Source organism: Sesamum indicum, linkage group LG13 (genome assembly GCF_026168435.1).
Source record: "Sesamum indicum cultivar Baizhima isolate 11 linkage group LG13, ASM2616843v1, whole genome shotgun sequence".
In the NCBI taxonomy this organism is placed as follows: domain Eukaryota; kingdom Viridiplantae; phylum Streptophyta; class Magnoliopsida; order Lamiales; family Pedaliaceae; genus Sesamum; species Sesamum indicum.
The window spans coordinates 17507011-17531401 of record NC_142669.1 but is presented as its reverse complement, the minus strand read 5'-3'; the positions used below and the strand labels follow the sequence as shown (position 1 = coordinate 17531401).

General features: G+C 33.7%; 4 protein-coding genes across 5 annotated transcripts; all 4 read right to left on the bottom strand.

The window, feature by feature from the left end:
- Positions 1-95: 95 nt before the first annotated feature.
- On the bottom strand, positions 96-3878 carry LOC105176372 (cinnamyl alcohol dehydrogenase 2). The gene is made up of 5 exons (XM_011099153.3): positions 3703-3878; positions 3426-3539; positions 1920-2433; positions 536-686; positions 96-454 (listed from the first exon to the last, which is right to left on the bottom strand). Exons 1-5 carry the CDS (start codon positions 3798-3800, stop codon positions 252-254), a joined length of 1080 nt encoding a protein of 359 aa, XP_011097455.1. The 5' UTR covers positions 3801-3878; the 3' UTR covers positions 96-251.
- Positions 3879-6476: 2598 nt separating this feature from the next.
- On the bottom strand, positions 6477-9538 carry LOC105176370 (vomilenine reductase). Of its 2 annotated transcripts, XM_011099151.3 has the most exons (5): positions 9358-9538; positions 8892-9005; positions 7301-7814; positions 6953-7103; positions 6477-6869 (listed from the first exon to the last, which is right to left on the bottom strand). In XM_011099151.3, the coding sequence occupies exons 1-5, from the start codon at positions 9453-9455 to the stop codon at positions 6667-6669; spliced, it is 1080 nt and encodes a 359-aa protein (XP_011097453.1). In that variant the 5' UTR covers positions 9456-9538; the 3' UTR covers positions 6477-6666. The 2 variants fall into 2 exon arrangements, with proteins under 2 accessions (XP_011097453.1, XP_011097454.1); XM_011099152.3 differs by lacking the exons at positions 8892-9005; positions 9358-9538 and adding an exon at positions 7902-8075.
- A 2764-nt stretch (positions 9539-12302) lies between these two features.
- On the bottom strand, positions 12303-14514 carry LOC105176369 (cinnamyl alcohol dehydrogenase 2). Its single transcript, XM_011099150.3, has 5 exons — positions 14355-14514; positions 14116-14229; positions 13072-13582; positions 12714-12864; positions 12303-12628 (listed from the first exon to the last, which is right to left on the bottom strand). The coding sequence occupies exons 1-5, from the start codon at positions 14450-14452 to the stop codon at positions 12426-12428; spliced, it is 1077 nt and encodes a 358-aa protein (XP_011097452.1). The 5' UTR covers positions 14453-14514; the 3' UTR covers positions 12303-12425.
- Positions 14515-17435: 2921 nt separating this feature from the next.
- On the bottom strand, positions 17436-23500 carry LOC105176420 (uncharacterized). The gene is made up of 16 exons (XM_011099216.3): positions 23264-23500; positions 22860-22968; positions 21650-21713; positions 21135-21256; positions 20440-20493; positions 20226-20345; positions 20019-20138; positions 19799-19934; positions 19542-19712; positions 19282-19428; positions 19011-19208; positions 18771-18912; positions 18521-18677; positions 18327-18443; positions 18104-18227; positions 17436-17913 (listed from the first exon to the last, which is right to left on the bottom strand). The coding sequence occupies exons 2-16, from the start codon at positions 22946-22948 to the stop codon at positions 17665-17667; spliced, it is 2010 nt and encodes a 669-aa protein (XP_011097518.1). The 5' UTR covers positions 22949-22968; positions 23264-23500; the 3' UTR covers positions 17436-17664.
- Positions 23501-24391: the final 891 nt, after the last annotated feature.

The following is a 24391-nucleotide window of genomic DNA, read 5'->3' as shown; positions in this document are numbered from 1 at the left end:
TATTCATGGTATATATGGCCAAGCACTAGAATGCCAAACAACGAAACACAGAAAAGTAGTTCATTCCTGTTCTGAAAATTGCATATTCCCCAGAAGAAGCTAATAACCATCCTCATCTTTTACTAGATTCAATAAGCAAAAACAACAGTAGAGGAACGATCATGATAGCAATTCGCCAGGACAAACATATTCAGCCAGTAAGTAAACCGGCAGCAAAGGAAGGACAACATAACAAATTCACAATGATAATCTTAGTCAGCCTTCAAAGAATTACCGACATCAATAACGAATCGGTACTTCACATCATTCTTCTCAAGTCGCTCCATGGCCGTGTTCACATAGTCAAACGGGATTACCTCCACGTCTGGCAGTATGTTGTGCTCTGCTGCAAATTCGACCATATCTTGTACCTCTTTTACTCCTCCATTGGCAGTCCCGACAATCGACTTACCACCTGTTATTAAAAGATCGATGTTATCCTTAAATTTACACTAAAATGGGAGCTAAACAGAAGTAAAGGGATCGTGATGCTTACCTATAAGCAGGGGAAAAACAGGCACCTCGAGCTTTTCAGGAGCACCAACCAAGATAAGCTTGCCGTGGGGCTTCAACAGATTTACTAATGGTAGAAGGGAGTGATTGCCAGAGGCGGTATCGATGATACCATCCAATGTTCCAGCAGCAGCCTATACATGGGACAGGACAAATTTAATCTTAAAATGTTATCATCCGTAGGGACTGTATTCGCTCTAATGATATATCTGAATTTACAAACATATCTTAATTAATCTAATGTTGTTTAGCTTGATGAAGGTACAAAATTCAAAATGAATGAAAAAGTGTAGTGATATCAAGACTGCCAATTTAGTCGAGCTTTGGACTGTTCGGCCTGCTATTATTATTATTATTATCTTTCCCTCATGCACACACTCAAGATTCGAATATAAAATATAAAGTGGTTTGCTACTATGTAGCTGAGTATAAATAAATATGAGTGGAGTTGAGTTTGAGGAATTCATATCAAACCCTCTCAATTTGTGAGCCGAGCTCGAGTTTAATAAGGCTCAACCCCAATGAACTATTATGAAGGTGTGTATTATTATTATTATTATAGCTAATTATAATTAGGCCCCCTCTAGAAATATGAAATTATAATTTTTTTATTTTTTTTAAAATTACACTAACACCCCCTCTGATAATTAATCATTTACACCTAACTCCATTCTGTTAGGGTTTGAATAGAAAATGCTGATGTCAAAAAAAAAAAATTATATAAACCCTCATTTAACATTTCCATGTATATTTTTGTATTTATAAGGGATATATATAATATATATACATATGGAATGATGTTAACATTATTGCATTTTTTCCCTTATAAATGCAAAATTAATACATGAGAATGTTAAATGAGGCATAAAATTGAAAATTTATGTAATGTTTTTGGTAATGTCAATATTTTTCATCCAAATCATAGCAGAAGGGAGTTACATGTAGGCAGTGCATGTTCGAAGGGATGTAAGTGTAATTTTGAAACTCTTGGAGGTCAAAGTGTAGTTTTGTATTTCCAAAGTGGGTCTAAGTGTAATTAACCCTTATTATATATATATATATATATATATATATTACTTTTAATTTTTTATTAAATACAAGTAGTCCAAAGTTTAAAATGTTATCAAAATTTTGATTTAGTAAATATATCATACAACAAAAGTCTGCACAGTGCACACCTTAGTGAGAGGTGAAAAAATATTTTTACAATCATTGAACTTCTAATTTATTTCTGAATACATCTCTCAATGCATGTATATGCAAGGTATTTTTTAAAAATGCACATATATAACCTATATTTACATTTTTATGTGAATAAATTTGGCCAAAAATTATATTAATAATACTTTAAAGTCTAGAGGAAATACCTGCATCTGCTCTTCGTCATGGCTAACCACAAACTCATCGGCGCCAAATTTACCAATTGCTTCTTCCTTCTTACTAGCAGACGTACTAATGACGGTCACCCTACTCCCAAAGGCCTTAGCGAATTTCACCGTGAGATGCCCAATCCCACCAAGACCAACGACCCCAACGTTCACACCTGGCGTGTCGAGTCCAAAGTTCCTCAACGGGCTGTAAGTTGTGATTCCGGCACATAAGAGAGGAGCACCTGTGTCAAGGGGCAAGTTGTCGGGCCAACGAATGACAAAATGCTCGTCAGCAACCATGATGTTTGAGAAACCTCCATATGTTGGGGAACCATCATAGTAACGAGAACTGATTGTGAGTATTTGTTTGGGGCAGTAACTCTCTTGATTGTTAGTACACTCGTCACACTGGCGACAAGATCCGACCAAGCATCCAACTCCCACTTTGTCCCCTATTCTGAATTTCTCCACCTTGCTCCCTACCTCAGTTACTACTCCCACAATCTCATGTCTGCATCAAACAATTCACTTAGTATATGAATCAGGACCTTCTCCGCTAGAAAAACATCACTAAGAAAAGTTTCCTTGCTTTTGCATTTAGCTAAGAATAGCAGAATGTACAGAGCAAGAATTGTCTAAGAGTTTATGGTGATTATGTGTGTTTATTAATCTCAATGCATCTAAAAGCAGAAATTGGCTGGTTTGAGCTCCATTAAGATGAAAGAGCAAGGAGTTCTGAGGCCCTCGGAAAGCATTATTGTCCATATTGTACATTTGCTTTCAAAAATATCAATCAAGAATTCAAAATAAGCCATCAAAAGATGGAAGAAAGATCGCTACATGCACAACGGACCATTTAATTCCTACTAACAGATTGAAAATTTAGATGACGACATAAAGTGTTTCTTAATGTAAATGTATGAAAATCAACCTATTACAAGATAAACTATATGCATAATAATCTATTCCCTTTGTCGTCAACAAACAGATTCAACATTCAGTTAAAATGAGTAAATACAAATACATATTAATAATTGTTTGTCATGACATTTCTATAAATAGTCAGCTAACTACTGAATATCAGGACTAAACATTCGATTTTCAGCAGGCAGATGAAGAACAACTTGATTCCTCATAAGATGCATCCATAAAACCACAAGAAAGCACATCTACAACTACATGGAGGAACCACAAAGATTGAGAAATAGAACCATCTGATTCAATTCGTTCTCAATAGCCATGAATCTCAGGGTAATCCTTTTGTCGACAGATGCTCCTATTACACTTGTAGTCTCTGCAGGATGAGTTCAAGTAATGCATACGACATTAGTTTGATCCTTTAATATTTCACACTTTGCATTATGCGTTATCCCTCAACAAACACACAAAAACAATCTAGCGTAGGTCGAATTCAATCAAATCCAAATGTCCCGCCGTGGAAAGTGAATTACACTTATTGTTCCATTCAAACAAAAACGAAGCCACAGAGATTGAAAATCTTACCCAGGAATCAAAGGATAAATGGTGAAACCCCATTGATTCTTGGCCAAGTGAAGATCAGAATGGCAGATACCACAATAAAGAACTCTGAATTGCACATCACGCTCACCAGTAGCCCTGCGCCATTTCCATCCACCAAATTAACTACGTCGTAAATAACAACCACAACTACAAATAACCCACATCAAAAAACAAACATCTTGGTAAGAAAAAGAACAAAATTTTCAGGATAAATCACCAGAAAAAGTGAAGAACATTCAAGTGTTGAGAGATGTAATACCTTCTTGAGAACTTGAGCGGAGCAAAAATTCCAGACGGGTCTTTAGCAGCCCATGCATGAGCCTTCACGGGGTGCTCTGTTTCAAGTGAAGTCGCCATAATTACTAGATAAGTTTCACCCCTGGAGTGGTTTCCTGCACACTAACCGCTAATATATGAGTTGGGATTCCAACGTTTTAAAAGAAGTGCTTGGTTCCTTTATACACCCATTATTTACCAACTATTTTATAAAATATTTTTTTTATATAATTATAAAAATTAAAAATAATTTGTATAATAATACTAATATTTTAGGAGATGTGTGCAATTTTTCTTTAAAAAATAAAAATAAATGATTATTATAAACAATATTAACGTTTTTTGTAACTATATATGATTTTTCGAAATGCATGAATAGTTTGTGTAAATAAATTATAGATCAATGGCGTAAATAAATTATTATGTTTTATTTTCAAAGAAAAAAAAACTATATTAATTTTAAATACCTTAAGAAAAAGAATCTTTTAGGTGAAAAGTTAAGAATAGCATAGAAATTGCTTTACATGTTTTTATTTTTTTTAATAAATAAATTTCTTATTAGTTTTTTAATATATGCGCTTTTTTATAATAATATTAATTCAAATTCACCCCTTGAATTATTACTCAAGATTCTCATACATGGGAGTAAATTACGATTTCGTTAATTATTTTTCTATAAAAATTAATTTTTTTTACAGACACTTTCAATTTAACTCTTATGTATTTTTATTACATTTTACGGAAAAGACGGTCGCTTGACTATAAAAAATATTAAATTTATTACAAAATTAATTATTTCTTAGATTAAACACTAATATACAATAAATATAACACAATTACTGGGTATTTTAAATAAAGTATTAAATTAAAAAAATATTAAAATTAATTCGCCTTTCAAAAATTTAAAGCTCCTCTAATTTTTATCCACACATTTGGATATTCCAACTATTGAAAAATTAAAAAGAAATACCAAAGATATACATAAAATTTCAGCCACCTTTTGTTTTGCATTTATGTCTGATACTTTTATTTTTTATTTTTTGGTAATTTATGTGGTCTGATATTTCAATAAAGACAGCCTTGCTTGACCGCATGCTTCTCGCGAGGACAATTTTATATTATTTTAATTAAAATCTGGAAAGAAGTTATATAAAATTTTATTACATAAAAAAATATTAAATAGCTGATTGAGGAAAATGTTATCCGATGTCAGAACATTTGTCGTAGAAAAGACGATTGGAAAAAGAGCCACATTTTCTGTAGCATTTGGTGCAATATTGAACTTTTGTACTACCCCTCGTAAATACTTTATGAATATCTTTCTATTTTTAAATGCTTTTGGATGATATATCAATTGTTAGTTAATATTTAAAAGAAATAACAAATTGAATAAATCTTTAGTGATGCGTGCAAAAATAGTATGGATTTAATAAATTTGGACTATTGTTCAAGATTTGAGCCGAAATGTATTTTGATCTTGAGAAAGGGGTCCTGCAAAAATACATTAGTATTCTAAAGCTCATATTAGAATTGGATTCGAGGTAAAATAAAGCGAGAAAATAAATAATATAATAATAAATAGAGGTATGTTGAATAAATTTTAAGAAAAATGTGTAAGTTCTGATAGAATGCTCGAAGAGTACTTGAAACAATGCTTAGAGAGTTAGGGAGCCGTCCCCTGTTTGAGGGTATCAAATCTGTATATATAGAGGAGTGCCCTCATCTGCTGGGAATCTATCCCACTTCCTAAATTTTCAAGGAGGCTGGCTGAGATAGTTGGATAAGGGATGAATTGTTTTTATCCGTAACTGGAAGTTCATAATTATCGCCTACAGTGAGTTTTAGCTGCTAGAGGGCCCTTCCTTGTTTGCGTTGTCCCTTTAAAGCTGTTGTGGTTCGAGGAGGCAGCTGACTCCTGGGTTGATTAGATGTCATGTGGGGGAATGAGTCATCACGTGTATGGGTCTTTTGATATGAACGTCTTATTGGCCTGTAATTCTGGACTGAGTCGAGGGGTGCTTTGGGCTTCCAACCTTCTCCTAGATTTCTTAATTCCTTGGGCTAATATGTTTTGAATTATGATTGGAGTGTCCAGGCCTTACTGCTCTCTTGGATTGGGCCACGGTAGGCATGCGTATCACTTAATATATAACTATATTTTACATCTTGAGGCCTAATAGTTATGTAAATTATATTTCAATAGCAACTATTGTATTTAGATTTTTAAACTTAATTATTTATTGTAATATTGGTGCTATTCATTTTATTATAAGTCAAAATTTTAAAAATGTAAATAAATAATGAAATAAAAGAATCAGAAAAATTCTATGAATATTCAATCTATAAATATACACTACAAACATGTTAATGAACAAAATTATATCTGTAAAGAATATAATTATACAATTAAAATTTAGTCGGCAACTAACATGCGCTATTTTTTGTTTTAAATTTACTTTTAAATATTATTCTTTAATATTTATTTGTTAATTTATCAATATATTGCGTATTTTTTGTAATATATTATGCAACGATAATTTTTTTTTTGATACTTTCTATCAATATCTTTTATTTTTATTCTTTTTTAATTGATTCATGATATTATACTAGTTGTTAGTTATCTTTAATTATATCATAACTAAACCCTTTTAATCGTATCAGAATAGTTCTATTTGTCTGGTGAGGACCTATATATATATATATATTAAATCACTAATATTTCTTTTTTTTCATAAAATAATTTTAAAAATTTATGAATAACAAAAGTTCTATGTAAATTATCATTACTAATGTCTTATTTATAGGGACAACAAATATAATGTTAATATTGTTATTCAGAACAACATATTCCAAAGAAGAAACAACCAACAATCTTCATCTTTTTTGCTTCAACACAAAACGATTTTAGAAGGACGACCAGTGTAGCAACTCCATGACAACAATAGGATCACTCGGCCTTCAACGAATTCCCGATATCAATAACGAACCGGTACTTCACGTCGCCTTTCTCAAGACGCTCCATGGCCGTGTTGACATAGTCGATCGGGATCACCTCCACATCTGGCAGTATCTTGTGCTCGGCTGCAAATTCGAGCATATCTTGTGTCTCTTTCACTCCTCCACTAGCGGTCCCTACAATTGACTTCCCACCTGTTGTTCGAAAAAATCAATGTCGTCCCAAAATTTATACTAAAACGGCAGCCACATAGAAGTGAATGGATAGCAATGCTTACCTAGAAGCAGGGGGAAAACAGGCACCTCGAGTTCTGTTGGAATACCAACCAAGATAAGCTTGCCATGGGGCTTCAGCAAATTTATCAATGGTAGAAGGGAGTGATTCGCAGAGACGGTATCGATGATACCATCCAACGTCCCGACAGCAGCCTACACATGGGAGGGGATAAATGGTCCAAATTGTTGAACATCACATATATTATGTTGACAAGACTGTCTTAGCCCTCAGTTGGTAGCAATTGCATGAAAATATGATTAATCATTCGTATACCTTAAGCTGTCTCGCATCAAGCAAAGTGAAAACGGCCTATAGAACAAATTAATCATTCGTAGATGAGAGGAAATACCTGCATCTGTTCTTGGTCATGGCTAACCAAAAACTCATCTGCGCCAAAAGTTTCAATTGCTTCCTTCTTCTTGTTAGCAGACGTACTAATGACTGTCACCCTACTCCCAAAGGACTTGGCAAATTTCACCGTGAGATGGCCGATCCCACCTAGACCGACAACCCCTACGCTCGCACCAGGCTTGTCGAGTCCAAACTGCCTCAACGGGCTGTAAGTTGTGATCCCGGCACATAGGAGAGGAGCACCGCTATCAAGGGGCAAGTTCTCGGGCCAACGGATGATAAAATACTCATCCGCAACCATGATGTTTGAGAAACCTCCATATGTGACCGTCCCATCATAATAACGGCTGTTGATTGAGATTATCTGTTTGGGGCAGTAACTTTCTTGATTCTTAGCACACTCATCACACTGGCGACACGATCCGACCAAGCATCCAACGCCTACTTTGTCCCCGATTTTGACTTTCTTCACCTTGCTCCCTATCTCAGTTACTTCTCCCACAATCTCATGCCTGCATCAAACAATTCATTTAGCATACGAATCGAAGCTTTCCCTCCTAGGAAAAGATCACCAGAAAAGTTTTCGCTTTTGCATCTACCTGAAAATAGCAGGAAGTACAGGCAAAGAACACTGAAAGAGTTTACGGTGGATTATGGTGTCCATGGTAATTTGTAAAGAACGTTGTAGTTTAATTACAGCGAAAATTACAAGTGTTCGGAAAGAATAGTGATAAGCAGCGAAAGTTAGTGATATGGTACTAATGGCTCAAAACATCTTAATCTTAGTGATGTAAATGCGAGAACTCAAACACTGTAAATAGCTAAGCTGATAAGTGATTATTTTATATTTCTGCGAACACTCTGTTCATAAGACAGTCAAATTAACTATTCAATGGCATGAAAATATAACTATTTTTAAGATGAATCCGTAAAAGCACAATAAAACACACACATCAATTGTTATATATTCGGAATCTGACCGTAATTACACAATAAGTGAAATTACACTTAATATGTAACTGATATACAGTAAAAAAAAAAATGGCTGACCAATCACGACAAGTACATTAACTTATCAGTCGAGTTTGATAAAACGTAAATTACAGCAATCCTCCAGAGGTTTGAAAAATTATAAATACCTTCATATTTTAATATCCATCTAACAACGAGCCAATTTCATTAACCTCATTAGGCTTGCATTAAATTTTTATGATAAACTGACCAAATTGCACTTTTGAATTATGAATTATAATTTTATATATTTTCTAAAACATTTGTATAGACTAATATTCCCTATTGGTTATTTATTTTACACACCATCAAATTTTTTTATATTTTTAATTTTTTTTTGCAAAAAGTTTCCACAAGGTAAAGTAGTAATATCCACCTTATCGTCTAGGAACTACATAATTATTTTCTATTTTGTGGTGGGTATTTGTAATTTTAAAATAATAAATAAATACTCGTAACTATGCGGAATTTTATGAATTTTATGGGAGTTTGCTGTAATTTAACCTTTGATAAAAGTCTGTCCCAACAAAACTGTGCCATTTGTAGAAAAAACTGAAGCCAGAGAGGTTGAATCTTACCCAGGAATCAAGGGATAAATGGTGAAGCCCCAATCGTTCTTGGCCAAGTGAAGATCAGAATGGCAGATACCACAGTAAAGAACTCTAAATTGCACATCATGCTCACCAGTTTCCCTGTTCCATTCACATCCATCAAATTAACTGCCTTATTACAAATAACGGATTCATCCTATTTTACCCATTTGAAAACTCTAACAGCTACAAAATCTCAATGGCAATTCAACACCCAAATTCTTAAAAAAGAAAAACAAAAAAGAAGACCTTCCTATGTTCCCTTCAAGGAGTTCTTTTTTCTTGGCCTATTAGGGATTTTATTGCACTAAATCGTAGAAAACAACTATAAAAGAACCTGTACCAAAGCAAGCATCTTGGTAAGAAAAAGAACAATTTTTTGAGGATATAATCACCATAAAAAAGAGAAGCATTCAAGCAATAGATTGAGGGTTGAGAGATGTAATAATAATACCTTCTTGAGAACTTGAGAGGAGCAAAAACCCCAGTTGGGTCATTAGCAGCCCATGCAAAAGCCTTCACGGGGTGCTCTGTTTCTAGTGAAGTCGCCATTTTCTGGACAAGATTCAGCAGTGAAATGCTCAGTTTGCAGAGCACAGCATCATACTTATAGTTGGAGCTCTGTACGAGGTGGCGTTCAACTCTCAATATATTTAGTTTACATTTCTGTATTTTACTTATATTTTTATTATGTCGTCGTGCCACTCTGTCCCACCGAGCATATAAAAAAGAATTGTGATATGAGATGAAAAAAAAATCATGGTGTGAGGGGATGAGAAAGAAAAAGCCGGTGAAAAAAAAATGTATAGTGTGAGAGAGAAGAAATAAATTGTAATTGTGGATTTACTGAAAATATGAAAGTTTATGAGGAAAAAAATAAGAATAAATTATATTTGTCATTTAAATTATGCCCGTTTCACAGTTTGCAATCGAATTTTTTTTTGTGTCAATTTATAATCTCAACTATGCAAAATTTGTACTTTGCCAAATATGACCGTCTTTTTGTTGATTTTTCTGTCGAAAAAACATCACATATTGTTCATATATGAAAAATATCACATCACATAATCCTTAAATATTATATGTGCAGTGCATGCAGTGATTTTTTGATAAAAAATTTAGTTGCAAAACAGTTATAAATGACAAAATGTAAAATTTCGTAACGTTAAAATGATAAGTTGACACAAAAAAATTTTTTATGGCAAAGTGTAAAAAAAATATAATTATTAGATTATTAAAAAATATTGAAAATATTATACTAACCATTTTTTAAGAAAGTAAATAAATTAAAGGGTACATTTTGTATTTAAAAATTGGTAACACTAATTTTTTTAATAATAGTATGGATATTGAATAACTTTAGTATTTTATTTATATTATCACCTCGAATAGTCGAACGGTCCCATAAAAGAGAATCAATATAAAACTCTAAGTGATTTTCTTTACATAAATTATTTGTTTTGATTTACTATTCATTTTTCCAAAATAATATTCTAAAATTCAAAATAAACTTATAGGTTTGGTTGGTTTTCTGGTGCGAGTCTGCGTAACAATTCAAATATATATATAAATGTTTAAGGGGCAAAAATAAAAAAAATATTCAATTGAATGTTTCCAATAGTCACAACGATCACATTAATGCCCGTCTAATAATTTTATAAATGGCAGATACCACAATAAAGAATGTTGAATTGCACATCATGGAATTCGAATTTAATTGCATCGGGTATATTTCTAACCTAGAAAGTATTCGGGCAATGGGTCGCGGAAGAGGAAAGCGTAAACCCGCATCTAAATAAACTATAGAGATAGGACAGCAACCTAGAGGAGGTTGGTTCATTCGATCAAAAGAGGAAGGAAGAATAATCTCAAAATTTTGGGGAATATTATATTTCTTTCTAATTGTCGTGACAATCATGTGCAATGTACTTTTAATGCTAAGCAAGAGTCGTTGGCTAATAGTGTTTCATATCGCTCGAGGGTCATAATGGGGGTTGCGACCTCTAAGTCATCTACATTTATCCTAGAAAATGGGCCGACCTGATTTTTATAGAGCTAAGGGCAAACGGGAGGTCACAGATGATCTACCAGATGAATATTAGATGAGCTGTCAGACGAACTACTAGAACTATTGGACTCAGAACTTGAAGACATAATTCAAAGTACCTCTATGAACCTAGACAGGGCAGATCGCAGTGAGAGAAGGCAGATCGCACCTAGAGAGGAGTAGATCGCAAATGAGTGGCGAAGCTGAGGTCAAACTCTTTCCTATTTATAGGGGTAAGATCATGGAGATTCGTGCCAAAATCAATAGCCAGATGCTAAGGGGCAAGGATAGTCTAAAGGTCGAGATCGAACGAACTTCTCTTAGAATGCTCAGCACACTAAGAAGAAGTGGGGGAGTAATGATGGGTATAATCCTAATTTTGTCTAAAAAAGATTATTTTGCCCCTGAAATACTTCAATGCGCCTGGAATACCTGCGCCTGGCCCGACCCAGGTCGGGTTCAGCAATCCGACCCTGACAACCCGGGACACGTGGCAGACATCTATTAGACCAACATAATCCCTTATTTTATGCTATAAATACTCCATGCTTAGTGCATTTATGGTAGGCCGTTTCTACTACTTCACTTTAGATCGCTCAGGCTCGCTAGATTGAAAGCGACCTGTTTACGTGACCTTGATGACAAACACTAACTTAAGCATCAGAGGGTTTTACTGGGGGCCATCCTAGCAAGCCTAACGATATGCTTCTCTTTTTTCAGGGTCCTTACATTAGTTTGGGAGAGGTAGCGACCTCGAATAGCTTAGAGAACCAGCTCATCCGACTAAGGAGGTCGTGCAGATTTCGACCCGAATCACACATCTTGTTAACCCAGTTGATCAGAGTGAATACAAGAACTATTTTCTTCTTCTTCTCTGTGTCGCTACTCTGTTCTCTGAATTCTCTTCTTAAAAAATCCATACCATGGCATTCTCTATCTGCAGCGATTAGGTTTCATGTGTAGTAACCTCTTTTGTCGATACTTCTTGATGATCTATTTTGTCCATACACTTACTACTTAGTGATTTTGAAGTTTTAAAAATCTTTCCCCAGTGTTGCATGATGTTCGTACCATGTCTAAGAATTTGTTATGTTGTATAAAGATATCGTGTCTTTGATAAAAAATCATACCATATGTTCAAGTAGTTTTAAATATAAAATTCCAAATGGAAAAAACACATTTCTTAACATTTGGTTATGGGGTTGGTGAAAGACATATTTTTTTGATTCTTGTTCATATCTTCTTATTTGTTTTTCTGACAATATGAATTGTTTTATTCTCATGAAGGGATATTCTACAGGGACAAATTCTCTTGAATTTTTATATTATACTATTCACTGTTAAACTATTAGTTAAGAAATGATAAATTATTATTAAATTCTCACGGGGATAATCGACCACGCAGTAGTCTATAGATAAAATGGTAGAAGAGCGACCAACAGAGACAATATAACAACTCCACAACGACAATATGATCACTCAGCCTTCAACGAATTCCCGACATCAATAACGAACCGGTACTCTACATCGCCTTTCTCAAGACGCTCCATGGCCTTGTTGACATAGTCAATCGGTATCACCTCAACGTCGGGTAGTATCTTGTGCTCTGCTGCAAATTCAAGCATATCTTGCGTCTCTTTGAGTCCTCCGCAGGCCGTCCCGACTATACACTTCCCACCTGTTACTCAGAGGATCGATGATGTCTCAAAATTTACACTAAAATGGCAGCCATGTAGAAGTGAATGGATGGCGGTGCTAATTACCTTGAAGCAGGGGAAAAACAGGCACCTCGAGTTTTTGAGGAGCACCAATCAAGATAAGCTTGCCGTGGGGCTTCAGCAGATTTATCAATGGTAGAAGGGAGTGATTTGCAGAGGCGGTATCGATGATTCCATCCAATGTGCCGGCAGCAGCCTATTCGCGGCACACCACAAATTTAATCTTAAAATAGCATCATACGTTAAGGCTGTATTCATGTTGTATGGTCTATTACATTGTCACCCTCTGATATAACGTCTACTCATACAAATTTCTTTATCCTTCCAAATAATCATTTCATATCGAACAAAGTGAAGACAGCCTACAGAACAAATTAATCAAACCAAGTCCCGAGGAAATTACCTGCATCTGCTCTTGGTCATGGCTAACCAAAAACTCATCAGCACCAAAAGTTTCGATTGCTTCCTTCTTCTTATTTGCAGATGTACTGATGACCGTCACCCGACTCCCAAAGGTCTTGGCAAATTTCACAGTGAGATGCCCAATGCCCCCAAGACCGACAACCCCAACATTCACACCAGGTTTGTCAAGTCCAAAACGCTTCAACGGGCTGTAAGTTGTAATGCCGGCACATAGAAGTGGAGCACAATTAAGGGGCAAGTTGTCGGGCCAACGAAGGATGAAGTACTCGTCAGCAACCATGAGGTTTGAGAAACCTCCATATGTCACTGTACCATCATAGTAACGACTGTTGATTGAGATTATCTGCTTCGGACAATAACTTTCTTGATTGTTAGCACATTCCTCACACTGGCGACACGATCCGACCAAGCATCCAACGCCTACTTTGTCCCCAATCTTTACTTTCTTTACTTTGCTACCTATCTCAGTTACTTCTCCCACAATCTCATGTCTGCACCAAAAAAAATCACTTAGTACATGAATCAGGACCTTCCGTCCTAGGAAAAAATCACTAATAGAAAGAACCACGAGTCATAATCTCCCCCAAGGTTGTCATCAGAAAGTACATTTTGGTTCTTTACATATCAATAATTAACTTGTTCGTCATCGCACTCTATTATTGTTCATCATCGCACTAAAAAAACTAGTCAAACTAACTGATCAGCATCGATACATTCAATCTCCGGCAGGCAAAGGGAGGAAAATATAACTCTTCTTAAGATGAATCCAAAAAAGCACAGGAAAACACATACGATTACATATTAGGATTCTAAAGACAATCACAGACTTTGCAGCTGCCTATATCCTTCAAAAAACACACACGATTTGACCGGATCCAGGTATATCACATAGCAAGTGAATTAGTAATTAATATACAGTATAAAAGAGAGACCAATCCCGACAAGTACATCAACTCATCTTGCAACTTAAGTTTGACCAAATCTGTCCGAACAAAAATGAAGCCAGAGAAGTTGAAAATCTCACCCAGGAATCAAGGGATAAATGGTGCCACCCCACTCATTCTTGGCCAAGTGAAGATCAGAATGGCAGATACCACAATAAAGAACTCTGAATTGCACATCATGCTCACCAGTTGCCCTGTTCCATTTACATCCATCAAATTAACTGCCTTATTACAAATAAAGATTGATCCTATTTTACCCATTTGCGAACACTAACAGGCACAAAGGTTGAGGGTTCAGTGAGAGATGTAATAATAGTACCTTCTTGAGAACTTGAGAGGAGCCAAAACGCCAGATGAGTCTTTAGCAGCCCATCCAAGAGCCTTGATGGGGTGCTGTGTTTCTAGTGAAGTCGCCATTGATTCAGCTATGAAAAGGGGTTTTTCTTACAGAAGCTGCGATCATGCAGTCGTACTTATATATAGTTGGAGTTCTGTGTATGTTAGTGGTGGAACTCTCTAGATATCTATCTTTTACTTTTGTATTTTATTTATAGTAATCAAAATTTTGAAATATTATAAATATTTTTTTGTTTTTTAAAAAATTATAAAAACTCTCCTATTTTAAGATTTGTCTAACAATTTACTCATTTGATAGAGAAGTGACTAATATGTTTTTTTGAATTATTAATTATAATTTTATAGATTTTTTAGAATTTTCTAAAAGTATTTGTATGGACTAATATTTTCGATGGATTATTTATTTTACCCACTCTCATTTATTCTATATTGTTTCAAATATTATTTTTTCTTTAAAAAAATCAATAATTATAAAATAGTAATATTCACCTTACAGTTTAGGACCTATACAATTATTTTTTATTTGGGGAGTACTTTATAATTTTTTAATAAATAAAAGAATATTCGTAATTATGTCAAATCTCAACTAATTATAATTTATCCTTATTTATATTATCATGTGAACAACCGCTTTAAAAACAATTATCAAAACTCAAATATTTCATGACCAGACTAACTTTATAAAGGTAAATATGTACCTTCTTATATGTATTAGTCTGTACAGATTAATTTAATTAGAAAAAAATTAATTAATTTTTAATAAATTAATAATAAGTCAATTGGGGGTGAAAATAATTTTTATTCAATTTTCTTTTACAGATATCAATAAATTTTATTGTAAGAATACTTTGAACACATATTATACATTGAGTACACATTTTTAAAGATATTTTGTTTACTTAAGAAAAAATGCACAAACATTATGCAGAAAGGTGTTGAGTAAATTGAATAATAAATAAAAAGTTGATAAGGTTGTTAATTTGCATCTGATGCCAACTGACTTTTCTAGACAACTCCGAATCTGACATTACAACTTTCTTTAAATTCTATGTATGTATGTCAGCGTCCAGAATGATTTAAGCTACTTTTGTTTTGCATTCACCATCTGTCTCATTCATTATTATTAATTTAAGAAAAAGAAGCCCCCGTTTAAGATAATTACGAATATTTCTCATTGTTTGAAAAATTAACAATATCCGCCTGATTTTAGTGGTCGCCGAACGATTAGCCTGATTCATTAATCTTTGTTTTTTATTCATTTTTTATGATAAACTGACTCAAATGTCCTTACTGACTCTAAATTACAATTTGATTATTTTTTTAAGAACAATTTAAATTTTTTGATGGATTAAACATATATTCTTTTTTTTAATCTTTTAAAAATTTTCATCCATCTCATTCGATTTTTTTGGTAATTTTTTATTTTTTTTAAAAATACAATAAGGATAAACTTGATAATTCTAGGCCTCTGTTTAAGGATTATATAACTTCATCAAACATGGGGATGGGGGTATTTATAATTTTTTCAAACAATAAAAGATATTCATAATTATGTCAAACCTCAAATGAGCTCGCGACAATTCACCCTTTTAATAATTGTAATTAATGTTTGAAAATTGTCATTAGCAAGAACTAGTGATAAAGGGTTGTGCATATAGTTGTTACTAAAAACAATTATTGGGACATGTATAGTGACAATCCAGTAATAATATAATTATTTGTTGTCACTTGTCACTATATTTATTGTCTCTAATTACTTTTTTTCCACCATGAAAAATTAATTGCCATGGCTAAGAGTCAAGGTCAAAACATTTGTCATGACAAATATTTTAGCCACATCCGCGAACATCACAACCAACAACCGTTGCATGATCATGATCAATAACTATTTGCTACGACTATTTGTTATTAATCACGATAACTAACTGCAATTAAATATCATGATTCTTCTAGTGAAAGAATGATTAGTTATTTCCTTAAATTATGTATGGCTTTAGCTATACTCCATAAACACCACAACAAAATATAATATTCGCCACAAAATATTGAATCATAATCTTAAACTTATCACAATATATATATATATATATATATAATAACAATAGTTTTGATTTTATTACAACATAATTGTTAATATTTAACCTTTTTAAAAAAATTATAAAAGTATGGTGAAAATACTATTTTTGAAACTTAACAATAAATCAAAATTCAAATATTTTCTAAAAGTCTCAAGAAAAGAAGTGATTTTTTTCATTAAATTATTATAGTTTGAATTACATTCTTTTAAGCATGTATGTATTTTTCACAAGGAAAAAGAAAAAGTGAAAAAAGTAATCCTCATCTTATTCTTTTTGAAGTACATTCTTTTAAACTCTTGTACTATGATTAAAAAATACGATTAATTGCACTTAAACCCTTTCAAAAATGCAAATTATATTTTTATTCTTAAAAAGAGTATTTGAAATTATAATTTTTTTTCCAAAAAAGCATTTGAAATTAATATCATTTTGCAGCCCTTCCAACAGCACCCACTTCCAAGAATTCTCAATTTACAAGCGTTATTCCTTCTGCTATGATTTGGATAAAAATATTGACGTCATCAAAAATTCTATATAAACTTTCAATTTACCTCTTGTTCAATATTCTTTATAATTTATTAACAAATTATACCCTAATAATATTTTTATATTTGGAAGGGGATAATTTCATTCATTGGCAATTTTTTATCCAATGGCAATAATTTGAAAATGCTAAATAAATTAGCCATATTATCAACAATTTCTACATAATGTTGAATGCGGCATAGAATTAAAAGTATATGTAGATATATATCTTTTTTTTATCGAGATCAGTATTTTTCATTTGAATCTCAATAGAAGAGGTACAGTTGTAAAGTAAGAGTTATCGAAAGGTATGCAAGTATAATTCCAACAGTATTTTTAGGAGAAATATAATTTTACGTTTTTGTAGTATTAATTGACCCCAAAATATATATAAAAGCTTTAATTTGTTTCAACTGTCGGAAAAAAAAAAAGAGTAGATGAAAGCCATATATATATATATATAACTTGAATAAATTGTGACAAAGAAAATCTCTCTTTTCTCTGCTGATTTTGAGACGAGATCATCAAACAATCCAAAAATGCATGAAAAACTACAAAAGATTACAAATGAAAGAAAAAAGAACAGCCCTTTCTCCTAATTTGGGAGGCTTCGACAACCATACAAAAAGAATGTACTATGTTGTATGTGCACTTCTTCATTTGCCTGTCCTAATTATAGTAGGCCTGAGGAGGCCCTTCCAACCGAATGTAGTCATACATCACTCCTGCGAAAGGGCTCGACCCTCTTGCTTGCTTGAGATATATCGTGTTTCTCCCGTTTACTAGTTGAAATCCTGATAAATTAATACTATATAATCGGTATTGCCCGTGAATGCCATGTCTTGCAATCGCGTTGTCCCTCCCTATCCGTTGTGTTGTGAAAAGAGGGCGATGACCGTAAGGGTTGTTGATCCATACCTATAAAGTAGACAACTAATTACTATTAAAATAGACTAAGATCTAGACTCCATTTGCTCCGTGCACTCAACATTTGTGCAAGAATTATGACGGAAAAATGTTTCTTTATAAGGTTACAAGAGCCCCAAATTGCTGATAATGTCAGAAATATTTGGATTAAAGGAGATAAGTTGAAACAGAAAGCACATACTTGTATTTCAGCGAAGTTAGCAGAAGCCAAAGCCAGCCTGAGTGTATAAGTTCCTCTCCTGCTGACATTTCTTACATCGAACAAAATCCGCCATGTGGTTGGTGTATAGTTGTTGTCTATGTTTCTGGAAAATACATTGTTGGTTCAAAGTTAGCAAAAAATTGTCCGTTTATACTTAAAAAAACATTATAGTAAAAATAAGAAACAGGTGAAAGTTTAGTACCTGTTAACATGAGCAAAGAACCAGTCTTTACGATAATCACTGATGCCAACTGTATAAACTAAATCTTCGGTCGGATACAAATCTGTGTATCTATCCCATAGCCCGTATTGCCTAAACCTGGATTCGGACATTATTATTAGTTATTCTGTTAGAACAAGGAAAACCTTGTTAGTGTCTTAAAGTATAGAGCTTACTTGTCTTTATGGTTGATGAACAACTTGTTTACAAGGCCTGGGGCCGGATCAGGTATGTAGAATTCGGCTGCAGAACGATCAGGGATCCCGATTTCCCAGAGCGTTGGACCGTGTCTTGGAGGATCGTACACGAGATCACCTATTCCAACTTTGCTTCCTGGTACAATACACATAAATCATTTTGCAGGGTAAACAAAAATGACTACAGAACAAAGTGAACTTAAATGCATTCTAGAAATTAGAAAAATACCAGGTCTGATTATAACATCTATGTCGTGTTTGTAGTCTCCGATGATCCCTGGAATCGATGCGTATAAGTTGTAAGTGTCTGCTCGGACACCTTGTATCGTGAAGTAGCCCTTATCGTCAGTTCGTGTCCAAAATTGATAACCCTGAGACAACATTAAGATGGAACCAAAATTATGTAAAAATTTCGATCATTCTGTCTGAAATGATCCAGATTTTGATATTACAAGAAAGCAACGTTAACCTTAGTTTCTTCTTGCCAGGATCCAGCATTTCCAGGCGGAGCCAATCCGACGTAAGCTGATTTTGCCGGCATAAGTTCTCTACTGATGTACCTGTCACGAACTAGTAATCGACCACTGATGGTACCTCGTTGACTGGCATGAGGAAAATCCACTGACATCGGGAAATCATACGGCCATTTCTTGGTTTCTTCAGACATCTGGCAGTGTAAAACCCAGGTGAAAAAGGTTTCATTTTAGGTGAAGAAAGAACTAAAATGCCAAGAAACTGACCTGTTTTTTAGCATCTTCCCAGAGTGCATTATTTGTCGAACCCGAGTTAAGGTAGATGAAAACAGGACCAAAGACCTTCTTCCAGGCCTCTCCATTGCGCAATCGAATTCCAAAACTCGGACCAGCATAATGCCCACTAAAGAATATCTGTCAGGTTGCAATCTGAGTTAGTCTTTTTGACAGATTAATGATCAACAGTTCGTTTTTTTTACTAAAACATGTATGTAACAATCTTTTTAGGACATCCTTGGAAGACTCACAGCTAAGGAAGTCGGGCCAGCATGTGATGTGAGGTCCGGTTTCACAGGTCCACCGGCCCGGAACTCATCACTGGGAGTTATCACCCAAAATCCGACACGTGGATTAGAGCTAATCCACCCGTGGACACGATTATCCTTGTTTTCGCACGAGTACTGGTATTTGTCATCGACCTAGTTATTACATTTTCGAACAACACGTTAGAAGAAAAACATCAAATTCTTGGATAAACCAAACGTAGTTTATCCATCCGTGTTACCTCTCCTTTAAGGTTTGGATTTCCAGGATTTGTTAACAAAACAGCTTCTCTGTAATCAAGAACATGGCCTGCTGTCCTGTCGCGGTCCGATGGCATGATCCTTTGCTTGTCATCCGATATAGCCATGTAATGGAACCTAATCATGCAACATTCGTCATTCAAACAACTTCTTACAGCTTTTAAGAATCATCATGGTTTACAGAACATGAATTGATCTTACATGTCCTGGTGAAGCTTGAAAGCGATTCTAGCTTCATCGACGTTTAGATCAGGCCATCCTTTCAAGTGCTCGAAAATTGCATATGAGTAAAAACCTGAAACTCCACGCAGGACTATGAACCTGGAAAATCATTACAACATGTTCAATTAGTACTGTTACATTCTTTCTACTACAACTATAAAAGAACGTTTACGTCCTAAAATGCACCTTTTATCGATGTTGAGGGGGACGACATTGTTGCCAAGGGAGACATTCCATGTCTTTGTGAAAGAAACTTCAACCTGATCCTTAGTCTTTGCTACAACCTTAAAGCTTGTACATTGGAGCCTGCACAGCAGGAGGAAGACAGATATCATACAGTTCAGATTAAGCCAAATTCAATTTGGATTAGAATTTTCCCTGATAAATATGAGATTCTTACGTGTCGAAGAAACTTTTGCCTATCTCTGGCCTGCTCCACACAATGTCCCAATAGCTGCAGTGCAAACTCAGTTAGTGAAAAAGGACTGATGTAGCTCGGATTGGATTTTTTATTATAAATCCTATTGCATTTAACATTGATCTATGGGTCTTTCTAGAAAAAATGTAATAAATGGAGTTAAGTAATTTTAGTATTTATTAAATGTAATAAAAGATTCAATAGAATATATAATAGAAAATTCAATTTGAACATAATTTTTCGTTAATGACAATTTTAGTCTTATTAATATAGAACAGTGAAAATTTAAATCATATACGACTGTTTTTAGGCAATTTTGTGCTCTTATTTTAAAATTTTTGCATGTTGAGGATAAAAATGGCTGGAATTTGCTAAAATAGTCGAAAAAGTGCACCTATTTAAGATTGGTCGCATACATGTACACATGCATTTTTTTCTGTCATTTTAGCAAATTCGGATTATTTTCGCCCTCAATGCATGAAAATTAAAATTACAAAACAAAATAGATTTGTATACTAAAATTGCCACTCCGCCATATTTATAGGACTAAAATGATAATTTTTCTTTTTTGTTCCTCGAAGAAATGGATTTGAACATTGATTGAGGTCCGTTTTTCTTAATTTTATTTAAATTAGACATACTTAGAAAAAATCGAATCGATTTGCTAGTTTACTCACCCTCGTTGTGTTTCTTTAGAGCGATACTCAAGTACGTTATTGATTCCTTTGTAGCCGATGCCTGTGATCATGCCGCTCGGCTTTAACAACGTAAGTTTAACGATGCCATTGTCTATCTCCACCTGCAAAAATTGATTAATTTCATAGATTATAAATCACAGCAGCTTAAAAACCATTATACATCAACACCGTCTATCATGATTATATGAAATCGATGCAAAAAATTTAAGTTTTGATCATGATTAATCAACATTCGTAATGGTTTTACTTATGGTCAAAATATATGCCACAATTTTTAATTGTAGTAAATATTTTGATCTCACCGGCAGAAACAACGACTAACAGTTATTGCACAATCATGATTAATTTTAATTATGATAATTAACCAAAGTGAAAGGAGATATTTCTCTCTAGTGCATGAAGAGGTGAAGAAAAATATAACACAAAAGGAAGTCAAGTGAATGTCATTACTTTTATGTAATAGAAAAGTTGTACTTCATGAATTTTGGTCTTACATGGTTGTCCAAAACTTGGAGCTTGACTGGAGGTGATGACCCTTGATTACTCTCTGGATTTCTCCTGCAAAAGTGTATACTTCTTTATTAATCAATAGAGAATAAAGAAAGTAGGGGGAGAAAAAAGGCTACTCCAAATTTAATGGGTAAAAATGAATATTTTCAACCTCTTTATGCAACAAATATTTAATAATTTTTAATCATATTATTGAAAATTTTATTTTGATTCAACTCAGTTTAAATAAATTATATTTATTTTATGATTGATGTATATTTTAAGTAAATTGTTCAATTAGAAACATAGATCAAAAAATAAAAAAAATCACACATTTGATTGGTCCAATAATAGTCAAATTTGACGAGGGCTAGAATTTTTCTCATTTCATGGCGATCTTTTCTGCCTGCATCTATAAGAGAAATATGTACGTAGTATATATGTTTTTTTTTTTTTTCAGATTAATGAATTGGGCTAATTATTAGACAATCATTAACAAATAAGGGGTATTGGTACTTTTCTAAAGAGCGAAATGGTATTTATAATTATGTCGTACTTCAGAGAACTCATCGTAATTTATCCTAATAATGAATTAAAAATTCAAAAGTGGCAGGTTTCTGTTGTAATAAACTTCTCCACAAACTAAGATTACGTGGGCAAAAAATTCAAAGGCGGCAGGTTTCTGTTGTAATGAACTTCTCCACAAGTAGGATTAGTTATGAAAAAGAATGTGTCTTTTGTCCCAAGAAAAAGAAAAAGGGTTATGTGTGGTTGGACGCCTACTTTCCTATTCCTCAACACGACTGCAACTGCTCCAGTACAAGATAACCTATATTGTTCTGGAGACCACCACCTTAATTTCCAACTCCACGTATACGCCAATCAGAAATTACATTTGTTAGACGACTTATTAATTTTAGAAGGATATTTATAAATTTTCAAATAATAAACGAATATTTTATTATGATAAATTAAATCTCATAAGAGCCCGCAGTAATTTACTTTATAAATTTTCGTTTGGGAACAAATGATTTGTGTAGCACGAGGTAGTGGGCATTGGTTTCTTATGTTATGTGTAAATCTAAACTTTGAGTAGATCTAAGTGATGAACGATACTAGGAATAGAAAAGAGAAGAAGCAGTATTTGAGGAGTCTTGATCAATGGAACATGAAGCAAGAAATGTGTAAGAGAAATTTCAGAGGTAAAATATATACCTGTGTGCATGGATCTTGGTGCTGCAATCGACTAGCAAGAATATGATCACAAGACATCCTAGTATTGACAGCCCTCCACCCATCTCCATATTTGCCACCACTAATCACCCTGTAATTGCACACACAACATATATATGCAGCAAATTAATTTAAAACCCCAATCTCTCCATACCGGGCATGGAACTCTCGTAATAAAAGACAACCTTTTTCCATGTTTCACTTGCATCTAAGAATTACATAAAAATTTTACGACAAAATCCACCGTGCATGATTATAACATACGACCCTTTACACGTTCCATTCGGCGACTATGTATTTTAGCATATCGAATATGTGGATAAACTGAAACAACCGAGACGAGAAACTACAGAGAATCAACATCGGAAAACACTAAACAAGAGTACCTGAGGGGACGTCGACGAAGGAACCCCGAGCAATTAATCCAACATATATATATATGTATCACAAGGTGGTTAATTAGCTGCTTTTATCGATCGATGGAGCAGTTGAGTCCTTGCAGGATACGTATAAATAAAGACACAAAAGAAGTAATAACTAAGAATGTTTTATAAGACTCCTGCAGTAATTCTTGTTAGTAACACAAACTGCAGCTCCAAGTCGGGCAAGAACTCTTTGTTTAAGCCTTTGAAATACCAAAGACATATATATGTATATATATATATTATGAGGATAGTGAGGTGGTAAACGAAATCCCATCAAGACTTGGAATATTTTTGACTTTGGGTTTATATTAGGTATGTATTTAGGATGTCTGAATTCGCAGTTTGAAACACGTTTTATTCATATTAATTTCTGTAATATATAGCAAAATTAATACACAAAAAAGAGAGAATTGTGTAGAAATTTTTTACCTAAATTAGATTTTGTCGAATCAAACCAATCATAGAACAATTGTGCTGGTACACTCGATCGATCACTTTTCTTGAACTATATATCGATTAGACGATAAATATATTACAATTGTTGTATAATTAATTTAAATCCGATGAATTGTGTATATATATACACGTAGGTAGCAGACATTGAGGAATTTGATTTTTCTCGGAAGATTAGTGAGTTTAATGTTAATTTGGTGTAAATAATGTTGTAAGTGGAATAGAAGTCTAAGAAAGCACCAAATTTGTCAAATGTTATCTGGAAGTCTGCCTATTGGTGGAATTTGGGTTGCTGTTTAGGCGAGTTGGGCGGATTAACTTCGGCAGCGTCCCAGTTAATTATTTCTCCTCAATATATTTATATATATATAAACCTTATCTTTCCAGAAGGAAAATTGTTTATTGTAAGAATATATAATTTTATCCAAAATTGTTTTAAGAATATATATTTCACTATTCTCTAAGTAGACTAAATATTGAATTTTATACAAATTAATAAAAAGTAAAAATGTTTAGGAATTTACTTTTTATTTTTCATTCAAGATTTAATTTAATATCATATTCCACGTCCACATTATACAGAAAGGAGAGTATTACAAGTCAAGGCATGAACAATGTTTTCTTTTCATCAGTTCG

What these genes read in the sequence shown, in the direction of transcription:
- LOC105176420 (XM_011099216.3), bottom strand. Translation starts at nt 22,948, where the DNA reads ATGGAGATGGGTGGAGGGCTGTCAATACTAGGATGTCTTGTGATCATA. An exon ending in ACCAAGATCCATGCACACAG is followed by an intron (nt 21,714 to 22,859) that starts GTATATATTTTA and finishes ACACTTTTGCAG; the next exon opens with GAGAAATCCAGAGAGTAATC. An exon ending in CCCCTCAACATCGATAAAAG is followed by an intron (nt 20,139 to 20,225) that starts GTGCATTTTAGG and finishes ATGATTTTCCAG; the next exon opens with GTTCATAGTCCTGCGTGGAG.
- LOC105176370 (XM_011099151.3), bottom strand. Translation starts at nt 9,455, where the DNA reads ATGGCGACTTCACTAGAAACAGAGCACCCCGTGAAGGCTTTTGCATGG. An exon ending in CCTCTCAAGTTCTCAAGAAG is followed by an intron (nt 9,006 to 9,357) that starts GTATTATTATTA and finishes TGAATGGAACAG; the next exon opens with GGAAACTGGTGAGCATGATG. An exon ending in ATGACCAAGAACAGATGCAG is followed by an intron (nt 7,104 to 7,300) that starts GTATTTCCTCTC and finishes TCCCATGTGTAG; the next exon opens with GCTGCTGTCGGGACGTTGGA.
- LOC105176369 (XM_011099150.3), bottom strand. Translation starts at nt 14,452, where the DNA reads ATGGCGACTTCACTAGAAACACAGCACCCCATCAAGGCTCTTGGATGG. An exon ending in ATTTATCCCTTGATTCCTGG is followed by an intron (nt 13,583 to 14,115) that starts GTGAGATTTTCA and finishes TTTTTGGTGCAG; the next exon opens with ACATGAGATTGTGGGAGAAG. An exon ending in ATGACCAAGAGCAGATGCAG is followed by an intron (nt 12,865 to 13,071) that starts GTAATTTCCTCG and finishes TGCCGCGAATAG; the next exon opens with GCTGCTGCCGGCACATTGGA.
- LOC105176372 (XM_011099153.3), bottom strand. Translation starts at nt 3,800, where the DNA reads ATGGCGACTTCACTTGAAACAGAGCACCCCGTGAAGGCTCATGCATGG. An exon ending in CCGCTCAAGTTCTCAAGAAG is followed by an intron (nt 3,540 to 3,702) that starts GTATTACATCTC and finishes GAAATGGCGCAG; the next exon opens with GGCTACTGGTGAGCGTGATG. An exon ending in TGTTTTTCCCCTGCTTATAG is followed by an intron (nt 455 to 535) that starts GTAAGCATCACG and finishes TTTTAATAACAG; the next exon opens with GTGGTAAGTCGATTGTCGGG.